At 50.5% G+C, this 11,320-nt stretch overlaps 1 protein-coding gene across 1 annotated transcript; it reads right to left on the reverse strand.

The window, feature by feature from the left end:
- Window positions 1-914: 914 nt before the first annotated feature.
- On the reverse strand, window positions 915-10,845 carry TREH (trehalase). Its single transcript, XM_081890972.1, has 15 exons — window positions 10,678-10,845; window positions 9,766-9,866; window positions 9,129-9,276; window positions 7,710-7,797; window positions 6,675-6,775; window positions 6,464-6,556; window positions 6,129-6,245; window positions 4,764-4,886; window positions 4,590-4,639; window positions 4,083-4,283; window positions 3,371-3,588; window positions 2,025-2,136; window positions 1,666-1,778; window positions 1,304-1,357; window positions 915-1,169 (listed from the first exon to the last, which is right to left on the reverse strand). The coding sequence occupies exons 1-15, from the start codon at window positions 10,824-10,826 to the stop codon at window positions 1,035-1,037; spliced, it is 1,803 nt and encodes a 600-aa protein (XP_081747098.1). The 5' UTR covers window positions 10,827-10,845; the 3' UTR covers window positions 915-1,034.
- Between the last annotated feature and the right edge of the window lie 475 nt (window positions 10,846-11,320).

The following is an 11,320-nucleotide window of genomic DNA, read 5'->3' on the forward strand; positions in this document are numbered from 1 at the left end:
AGTATTACAAGAAAATCTCCCTTCTCCCCTTTTTCCATAACCCAAAATAAATTTAATACCACAGTCCTGTCCCCCTTAACTTCCCCTACGCTAAAAATGTTTGCAGCAGCCCCTTGGTCATTCCGGTTGCTCTTGTCCAAACTTTTTCCTGCTCTACAGTGTTCTTTATTTTAAGGGAGAAATCGGAGATGTACACAGTATTGTAGCTGCTTAAAGGCAGTGCGGTGTCAAAGCTTCTGGTAGGACCAGGCAGACATGCTTTAGTTAGCCTTCCTTGGCTCCTGCCTCTTTTCCTCAAGATCTGGGAGTGATTACGAGGCATCGTCCTTAAGTCAAGCCGCCCTTTTCAGAGGCAATATACCACTTGCTGAGACAGCAACGTCTAATGCAGCCTTTCCCAACCTGTGGGTCCCCAGATGTCATTGGACTACAACTCCCATCACCCCTAGCTAGCAAAGCCAGAGCCGAGGGATGATGGGAGTTGTAGTCCAACAACATCTGGGGACCCACAGGTTGAGAACCACTGGTCTAATGGATATTTGTGGGAAGGGACCAATGTTAAGCAACATCCAGAAGGAGGAGGAGGAGGAGGACGGTGAGCGACCTGATCTCCCAAGGCGCTGATTTAGCCATTATTGCATTTCTATTCCCAATTTTTCTCCAAGGAGCTCAAAATGGTGTACCTGGTCTTCTTCCTCATTCAATCCCCAGAACAACCCTGTGAGGGAGGTTAGGTTGAGAGGCAGCGGCTGGCCCAAAGACACCCCATGAGTGTCACAGCCACGTGGGGATTTGAACTCTGGTCCTAGTCAAACACTAACCACTGCACAACACTGCCTCACTTCCTGTAGGCTTCGCACAAGTGGAATGTGGTGGTCAGGGCAGGTTATCGCATGTAGAGAGATGCAGAGGAGAAGCACGCAAGTTGGCTTTATTCTCTGGCCCCAGCCATGCAGAGCACCACCCCATCCACAGAGACACCACTTTTGGTGATGGAGCAGCATTCTGGCCATCACCTGCAGCAGCAGCCACTCCTAGATCAGGGACAGAACAAGGCAGGCCCCAACGCAGAGCCAGGAGCGAAAGAGCAATGTGCCTGCAGAGGTGAGGCGGTCGCCATAGAGATGCAGGAGACGCAGGGCCAATCCATTGGTCCAACCAAACCCCTCCTGCAAAGGGAGATGGGAAGGTCAATCCAGGCTTCACAGCGGCTGCAGCCAGGTGCCCCTACATCCAGCCCCATATGTGGTGGAAGCAGGCACCAGTTTATGGCTTTGATGGGGGAAAGGGCTTATTGCCTCACCTGTACTTGATACTCTCCCCCACCACCGGGTTTTCCATCGCCTTCGACATCATACTGGAGAAAAAAAGGGAGTTAGGGCAGACAGGCAGGTACACAACCTCAGGTGTGGGTAAGGATGACGCTGGGTATGGAGTGTGTGGCAGGACAATCACTCCACCCAGAGCAACACAGGGAGAGTTTTCTCTTCTTGTACCCGAAGCAGGCTTGGAGGACAGCTAAGAGAGCTTGCAAACGCCTGTTCGCCAACCCCATTGGGAATAAAGGATGGCAGTGGCTAAGAGTACCAGACACGGGATTATGTGCTATGTGGCAGCAGCAAGACAAGGTGGCCTGGGAGCACCGGTTGTGTGTGTGTGTCTTACCTTCTCATACATGTAGTGGTATTTCTCATAGACAGCCAGATTCATGCTGATCCAGCGCTGTGCCAAAGTGAAGGCCAGTTCTTGTGCTCGAGGCAACGAGGACTTGGCCAGACCTGGCGAGCACAAAGTGCTGTCAGAATGCAAGCAGGGGTGGCAGCGGCCCTGCAGAGGAGCAGTGCAGCATCTTTCCCTGGGTGAGGCAAGGCTGCAGCTGGCAATAGCAGACCAAGAAGGGGTGGGTGGAAACACCCCTTCTGTGCAATTGGCAGAGGGGCATATATTTGCAACACCTGGAACTAGTAAACCTCCAAAGAGAGAGCTCTGTTTTCCCTTTAGAACATTTCAGAACAGGGCTTTACCTGAGATCACCACGTCCTGGAGAGGGGCCCAGGCATTTGGCAGGTCCCACTGCTGCTGTGTTCGAACCAGAGAGGTGGGCACTCCGTGGGGATAGGAGAGCGCTGAACTTGACTGCGGGCACAAACACACTGTGTGGTTCAGAGGCAGTTTTAGGGCAGTGCAACCCATTTGGCCACACTGCAGGGGGCACCTCAACAATGCTATAGAGTGGAGCAAGAAAGCGGTGTGTGTGCCAAATTTTGGCATTGCACGGGGCACCATTTTAATAATTGAGAGCCCAAAGTCTGCCACTGTGTGTCTGGAGCCACAATGAGCAGAAGGGCACCTTCAGGAATCAGGACAGAAGGGACCAGTGGCCTGGACAGAGGGTGAGGCTGGTGTAGCAGAGGGTGCCATGGGGTCGCCCATGGAACACAGCGCATAGAGTTCGGCAAGCGCAAATCACAGGTACTGTAGGGAGGTAGAAGTAGCAGGTGAAATTTAGCGTGTTGTTTTATTATATATGTATACCACCTATACCTGCAGGTCTCAGGACGGTTACAATATAAAATCACAAAATACATAACAAAAACACACACACACACATTTTCAGTGGGCATTGGATGTCACTTTAAAGTAGCATTTTTGCCTGGCACCTAATGGTGTATCATGTAGGTATCAGCTGAACCTCCTTGGGGAGAGGTACAGTTGGTAGCTGCCTGACCAGGGACTTGGTGCAGGTTTCCCACAAAGCCTTCCTCTAAAGAAGAAGGCCTCATGGTTTCCCTGGCAGTTTATTCCACCACTGCTCTTTCTGGTCAGAAGTTCTTGCTCAACATGCCTCCTGTTGAAAACCCAGAGGGCTTCTCTCCCACTAAACTTGGCAAAGCGCTTGGAAGGCTTATTTCAACAGTGCTCCACTCACTGGTGGAGGAATGGGAGTGTGGAGGGAGTGGACCGCCCCCGGTACCACTATTCCGGTAGGATGCCATCATGGCAGCCCCCGCCCCCGGACACGCACCACCACCCCACACACCAGGTGCCACGCCCCCCTCCAGAGGGCATGTCACCTGCCAGCCACATCCCTGCCTGCTCTCTGTCCCCAGTAGCGGTGCATGCAGCTTCGCCACTGGCTCCACTCTCCTTCCTGCACGCCTGCTCTGGCAGATTTCCTTTGAAGCCTGCCTTAAACTCCAAAGTGCCCCCAAGAGCACCCAGGAATCCATCTGGGTGAAGAGAAGGGTGCCCACATTCCCCAGCTCTTGGAACTGTTCCCAATTCCCTCCAGCTAGCTGGAGAGGTCCCAGCCTCCACCTCTGATACTCTCCTCTCCCCAGCCCAGTCACACCTCCCTAAGTCTGCTTACCTCCAGGTAGCGAAGGGCTTTCTCAGAAGTGGCCACATCCACCCCACATTCCATCCACAGGGGCATGAGGTTGGTTGGATAGAAAGCCTCATTGTGCCTCTGCTGTAGTAGGTTGTAGTCCAGCCAGACTCCAGTACTGTTGCTCCAGAGGACAGCACGGATGGCAGCCACCCGTCGCTCGTGAGCAGCCTGGAACAAGTTGGCCTTCTTGATGTTCCCTGGAGAGGCAACAGCAGCCTCAATTTATGCAGCTCCAAAAAACCTCTGTCCCGTAAGCTCAGCTTCCGATTAATCCAGGGTGGATCCTCTCTTCCCCAGCGTCACACAGGGATGCCAGCTCACCTCTGCCAAGGTGGCACTCACAGCAGCTGTGCAACACCAACTGCAGAGGTGGACTACGAGGTTCCCCCTGACTATGCAGCTTTGTCATGCTGTGCCTGGGAGCCAGTCCAAGGGACCATATGCTCTGCACCCACCAGGGATGTGGGCTGCACCATTCAAGACCCATGCAGCCACATACCCCATAACTTTAAGCATGGCATCCAGGAATTACAGAAGTCATCCCAGCTTCTCAATGGATCCCGAGATGTCCTGGTTTGGCTCCCACAAACCTGCCACCCCAAAAGATACACATCCCAATTTTCCTCTGTGGCGTGTTGGAGGCTATGTCCTCAATGGGCTCCCAGGGGATACCTCATCTCAGATGTCTCACCCAGAACCCCATAGAATGTGGCCAGAAGCTGTTCCACCCTGCAAAGGATGGCGTTCAAGTCCACTGGCACGATGGCACTGGTTTTGGTGTCTTTCAGAGAGGCCTCAAGCAGGGATGACTCTGGGAAGAACCAACGAGAGGAGAAATCCCAGCCTGACTCAGCTGCACTCTTCAGCTCAGCCCAGAGAATTTCCCGGGCTCCTATGTAAAGAAACAGGACAGGAGAAGAAAAAATATGATCACCGATGCAGGGCAGGGAAAACCACCCCAATGTGCCTTGCAGTGCCTTCAGTATCCCAAATAAGGCCTGGATGGAGCTCCCCTGTTGTCTCCCCCTGGCTTACAAGGCCAAGCAACACCCCACCAGGTCATGAGGGAAATCCCTGGGACCCTGTTGGCTGGCTGGGGAGCATGAAAGCCTCCTCTGCCCATAGGCTCAGCTCTGGGTCCAACCTAGAAAGCAGCCCTACAGGGATGCAAAGGGCAAACACTTGCAGGGCTAGTTACCTTCATCTAAGCCAGCAGCAGTTTCCACATCCTTCATGTAGGACTCTGGTCTGGGAGGAGGGTGAAATAATGTGGATTTAGTGAGAATTCAGTTCTTAGAAGCCCTTCACCACCTCAGAAGATGGGCATGTGACTGCCCAACCAATTGCAAATGTGATGCATTGCACACCTCACCTGGGCCCCCCAACTTGGACATTGTAACGGTTCAAGGTGTATTCCTTGCCCCCAAAGGAGACATTGACAGCCCGATGATCTTGCCAAAACTGGTACTCAGCCTCAAGGAGATGAAGATTGTGCCTGAGGTAGGGGGGAAAGAGCCAGAAAGAGCAACTGGGCACAAATGGCAGGGTATGTCCCAGCTGGGAAAGTTCCTAGGGAAAGCTTTTTCAGCAGGGGGCCGGTCCACTGTCCCTCAGACCTTGTGGGGGGCCGGACTATATTTTGAAAAAAGAAATGAATGGATTCCTATGCCCCACAAATAATCCAGAGATGCATATTAAATAAAAGCACACATTCTACTCATGTAAAAACATGCTGATTCCTGGACCGTCCATGGCCTGGATTTAGAAAGCGATTGGGCTGGATCCGGCCTCCGGGCCTTAGTTTGCCTTCCTATGTCCTAGAGGCATCAGCAAAGCCACATTTGAGCACAGAGGCTGAAACAGATGGAAGAAGATGGACACTTTTCTGTCCTTCTCTTGTCACCAGCTCCATTCCTACTTGTGCAGGCAGTCCAACACCTCCCCACACCCAGCATCTCAATAATAATAATAATAATAATAATAGTAATAATTTTGATTTATACCCCCCCTCCCCAGCCAAGGCCGGGCTCAGGGCAGCTAACAAGCAATAATAAAAACAAGTTGAATGAATACAACTTAAAATCAAGATTAAAATACAACATTAAAATATTGAAACATTAAAATATTAAAATGCAGCCTCATCACAGGAGGAGAAAGAAAAAAGAAAGAGGGGGAGGGAATCAAATTGGCTCCAAGCCAAAGGCCAGGCGGAACAACTCTGTCTTAGAGGCCCTGCGGAAAGAAATCAGATCCTGCAGGGCCCTGGTCTCATGAGGCAGAGCGTTCCACCAGGCCGGAGCCAGTGTTGAGAAGGCCCTGGCTCTGGTTGAAGCTAATCTAACTTCCTTAGGGCCCGGGACCTCTAGGGTGTTGCTATTTATGGACCTTGAGGCTCTCCGTGGAGCATACCGGGAGAGTCGGTCCCGTAGGTACGAGTGTCCTAGGCCGTGAAGGGCTTTAAAGGTCAAAACCAGCACCTTAAATCTGACCCTGTACTCCACCAGGAGCCAGTGCAGCTGGAAAAGCACTGGGTGAATATGCTCCCATGGCAGAGACCCCGTGAGGAGCCTCGCTGCAGCATTCTGCACCTGCTGGAGTTTCTGGGACAGCTTCAAGGGCAGACCCACGTAGAGCGGGGGAAGAAGCAGAAGAGGAAGCACCAGCACAAAATTGGGTTTACCCCCATGCCCCCTGCAAAAAAAAAGGATGGGGGACTGGAGAGAACCAAGGCTCTTACCTCAAAAAGTCGGTGTCGTTTGTGTGATTCCAGTAACTCTCTACCATCAGGGTGAGGAAGGGGGGCTGACTTCGGCGCTCGTAGTAGACCCTTCCCCCATTTGGGATGTGGCCCAATCTGTCATCGGGAAGCAAAATTGGAGCAGGAGAGTGTATGGCAGCTTGCGCCAATGAAATGTGCGCACACAGTGCGCTGATGGGGTATGTGTTTCCCTTCCATTCCCAAAGATAAGCCCAAACACTTCTGGCTGGCCATTCGTTCCCCCTTCTCAACCCTTCGGGAGATAGCCAGAGCAGAAGGAAGAGACCTGCCCCATCACCCCAGGAGAATCTCACTTGTCCACAAGGTAGAGGAAATTCTCAATCATGCCTTTGGCTGTGGCCGTCATATTGCAGAGCAGCAGCCCTTCAATGACCCAGAAGGAATCCCTGCAGGAAAAGACCAGGGTTCTAGAGGAAGGCAGCAGCAAAGGAGAGACGGAAAGGAACCTGCCAGGCATGGCAGGACGCCCCTCCCGCCAAATCCTTGACTCTACACACTTCTCACCAGTAGTAATATTCAATGAATCTCCCACCAGGCACTATCAGTGGGTTGGGCACGTAGATCAGGGAGTGACGGTCAGGGCTAGTTTTGACTTCTGGTTTCATCTGAAAGGCAAAGGTTTTACATTTATTTATTTATTATTAATGTTGCAATACATATATGAAATCTTTACATGATGATACATATACATTATATTCATAAAGTCACATTTTTACATTTCATAATGTAACAACATTTATCCATTTCTTATTTCTTCCCCCGCGTCTTCCCTCCACCCATGTGTGACTTCCTTGTTATTATTTTATAACTTTATTATTGACATTGTATTTTTGTATCTTAATAATTAAACATTCAGTCTTATATATCTGCTTAGCTTAACTTGACTTAACTTTGTGAAATCAGTCTATACATATCAATAAATTATCGTTGGAGCATGTTTTGGCCATGTATTCTTCTACACATTTCCATTCCTGTTTGAGATTTTGATTAGATTGCATTCTAATTGTAGCCGTCATTTTTGCTAATTCAATCATAAAAAAAAAAATTATGTAGCCAATCCTTCAATGTTGGTACCTCTGGTTTCCAATTTTTTGCAGTCAATAACCTTGCGGCGGCTGTTGCATATAAAAAGATTCTCTTCATATCTTTGGGGATTTCATTTGTTATAATTCCTAAAAGGAATGTTTCTGGCTTCTTACCAATTGTCGTTTTAAACATTTTTTTCCAGTTCCTCATGTATATTCCCCCCCCCCCAAAATTATTTTATCACATCCCCACCAGACATGATATAAGGATCCCTCTGATACCGTACATCTCCAACACAGATTTGATGTTAATTTATAAATTTTAGCCAGTTTTACAGGGGTTAAGTACCACCTGTAAAACATCTTCATGATGTTTTCTTTGATACTAATGCATGTGGTGAAATTAATATCTGATTTCCAAAGTTTTTCCCAATAATGAAATCGCAAAGATTTGTCTGTCGACCTCTGCTGGGGCACAGCCAGCCCTCAGCTCTGGAGGCCCTTGGGGAATTACCTGCCTGCCTAGCTGCCTCCATATGGCATTCAGATCCCGGGCCCAGGACTGCAGCTTCTTGTCCGCAATCCCCTGAAGAAGTGGGGGGCTAGAAAGAGAGCAAAGAGAGTGATGGAGAGGCCAGTCCATCTGCTCAAGGGCCACATGGCAACTCCCAAAGAGAAGGCAACAATTGGGACCTTGAGGTGCTTCACGAGGCTTTCTCACCTTGTTCTCAAAACCTGCAAGAGCCCTGGGCAAAGGAGGAGGATGGTGCCAGGCACACCACTCAGAGATTTCCTAAGTCATGATGGCTATACTCTGTCAGCATGATGAGAGGGCTGCAATGCTTCTGAACACCAGTTGCTGAAAAGCACAGAGGGGAGGAGGAACTTATTCCTCAGGGGTCCCGTTTGTGTTTTTCCCATTGGCAGCTGGTTGACCACTGTGAGAACACGATACTGGACTAGATGAGCCCTGATCCAGAAGGGCTCTTCCTATGTTCTCATGACAGGGTGTGGTAAGAATGGACTTCTAAACCACCTTGTTGAGGGAACACAACAGTCAGTGTGGTGTAGTGGTTAAGAGCGGTAAACTCGTAATCTGGTGAACCGGGTTCGCGTCTCCGCTCCTCCACATGCAGCTGCTGGGTGGCCTTGGGCTACTCACACTTGTCTGAAGTCTCTCAGCCCCACTCACCTCACAGAATGTTTGTTGTGGCGAAGGAAGGGAAAGGAGAATGTTAGCCGCTTTGAGACTCCTTCGGGCAGTGATAAAGTGGGATATCAAATCCAAACTCCTCTTCTTCTTCTTCTTAAATAAAACATGGAGCCAAGGAAATAAAGTGAGTCCAGTTAGGGACCCAGCATTTATTTCTTCTATTGCAACGGGGTAGTGCTCAACTTAATGTGGTTATGGTGTGTTCCCTCATCTGAGTAATGAGCAAGGTGGCATAGAAGTCCATTCTTACCACAAGGGCGGCACCTTGTGTATGAGTCACCACCCAACTCACCTCGGAAGCTGGCAAGATGAAGAGGAGCCCCTGAGCTTAGCAACCAGGCAGGTTCATGTTTGTGGGAGAAGAGGCAGCCCTTCTAGTAACCTGGCCCCAATACATTTAGGATTGGATAGGTCAATGCCAACATTTTGAACAGAACCCAGAAAGGACTTAGAAGCCAGTGTGAGTGTTGAAGACCTGGCAGTCCCACTTCATAGTTGTGCTGCTACATTTTACAGCGAAGTTTCTCAAGAGTCCTAGACGGCAGCTCCACATAAGAGCACGTTGTAATGCTCTGAAACACCTCACAGTCCGAAAGGCACAGAACAGGAGCACACAGCGCCAAGCCCCAGCTCTTTTGCTCCCCGAAACCTGCCCCCAAGTTGTGCTGGTAGAGAGAGGAAGTGGGTAGAGGTGGTCAACACTGAGCAACAGAGCCCTACCTGTCTGTCCAGTCTGGAGGTTCCCAGTTCTCAAGCTCCTGCCCTCGTGGGGAAAAGTTTTCATCTACAAATACTTTCAGCTGCTCTTGGGACAAGTCCCTGCCAGGCGTCTCGTTCACCAACTTCTGGAATCGCTCCAGAACCACCTCTGTGAAGGGAAGAGATATCACAGCAAAGACCAGGCCTTGTCTAGACTCAGGGTATAGGAGATAAGGATGGTTCTAGCAAGCCCCAGCCTTTGATCCTCAAGTCTAACCTCACAGCACCAGCACATTTCTTGCCGTGTGAACAAGCAGCAAATTAAGCCACTCCAACAGAGGTTGGGTGGCTGTCCCCCAAGACCGTCACACCATTCAGGAGATGACAGGTTCCACCTGCAAGCTTGTCTTGCTGTCATTCTGGGTGTTATCCGAAGCTGGCACATTCCAAACTGTGTACGTTTCAGACTTTGAAAGCTCCAGCAAATTGCCTTGACTTGTTACAGAAGCCGGAAAACCTGGCATTTGGTAAGCCAAATAGATACACCCTTTGGGGGGAGAGGCTCTGGCCTCAGCAAGAAGAGGGCTGGGGGAATAATGGGGGTCCTGCATCTCCCCATTGGGTGGAGGGTGGGGTTGACTGGGCCTTGGCCATTCACCTGGACTTTCCTTCAGCGGCATGTCCACAAAGAACTTGTCATCTGTAAAGAGCTTGGCTTGCTGGACCTGCCTCAGCAGCTCCCCGGTGCAGTAGATCTCACTGGAGGGGTGGGGAGAAAGAAGCAAGTGCAACAGGGTCAGCAAAGACCACCACCAGTGGAATCCTTCTGTTCTAAAGGCAGTGGGGAGGGCATTGCCTGCCAGACCTTGGGGTTATCCTTTCCTACAGTGAGCATGGGCTGCACATGGATCAAAAAATACACACTATCTTCACCCAATCAAAGTGACTTGAGAGCTGATTTTTCACAGCATACAGCTGAGGAGGAAGAGGTGACACAATGGAAGACCAGAGGGGAGAAAACTGCAGTCATCCTGGAAAGTGAGCAGAGCATGGCATGGAGGGGACAGAGGTTCTCCACACTCTCCCTGGCAAGTAACCAGCCAGCTACTTTGCCTTGCACCAAACATCTGAGAACAGCAGGACAGTGTGGAACCAGTAGGGGGAGGCTCAGACCACTTGACACTCTCGCAGCCAACTTCCCTCAAGAGATGAAAGTGAGCCTTGCTTGATGCTGGCAAAGCAAGGGGCCCTTGCGGCTGCTCCTTTCATCAGATCAGCAACCATGGTTCAGAGCAAACAGCATCTAAGCCCCCTGACTGGGGTGCCTCCTACCATCCTGGGAGAACATACTGTAACATCTCTGATAACCTTGTTTATTTCCTGCTGTTCCCCCAGCGAGCAATGCACACAGTTCTCCAGAGACCAGCCCGCCTATGTTTATTCAGTGGGATTCATGACTGAGAAGGGATCTTCCTGGATCCTAGGCCAGCACTAACCACTGCAGCACACTCTGGATCCCTTGAGTTTTAGTGCACCCCCGTTTCTCCATAGCCCCAGAAAACTCACTCACCTGTCACAGGGTGGTGGTAAGCTGCTTGCCACTGCCTGCTGCCCAGCAACAGCTACGGAGATACCCAAGAGCACCCACCAGGCCATCCTGGTGAAACAATTATTTGCTGTAGAGAATTGCCGCAGAGAAAGCTGTTGGACTTTACCCATGGGAAGACCAAAAAGCAACTCTGGAACCTGACCTGGGACTTATTAAGAGAATGTGTAGGTGTGGCTTGTGCAGCACAGGCCAATATATTTGGCTATGGAAGTTGGGTGGTGCCTGCTGCACAGACTGGCACCTGTGGGAGGGACTGGAGCACAGTACTCTGCACTAGAGGAGTCTAGTTTATGCTCCCATGGCACTCCATGTAGAGTAGCAGAATCTGTCTCTGACTGATCTATAAAAAGGAAGTCCTCTCTCTCTCTCTCTCCCCCTCCCCCCCATGTATGCAGATGAAGTGCTTGCAAAGAAGGATCACTTTTACTTCTGCCTAGCTACTTCTCTTGACCTCCCCCACACAATTGGTGTTGCTCATTCCTTTACAAGGGGCACAAACACCAGGGAAGGCAGCATTCAAACACAGCTGCTCCACCTTGGCACTTGGGGAAAGCCCTAATTCTACCAGCCGGGCTTCCTGAGCTGCGAAGTGTTCAGCAGAGCC

This window comes from Podarcis melisellensis (assembly GCF_964234715.1).
Source record: "Podarcis melisellensis genome assembly, chromosome: 15".
Taxonomy (NCBI): domain Eukaryota; kingdom Metazoa; phylum Chordata; class Lepidosauria; order Squamata; family Lacertidae; genus Podarcis; species Podarcis melisellensis.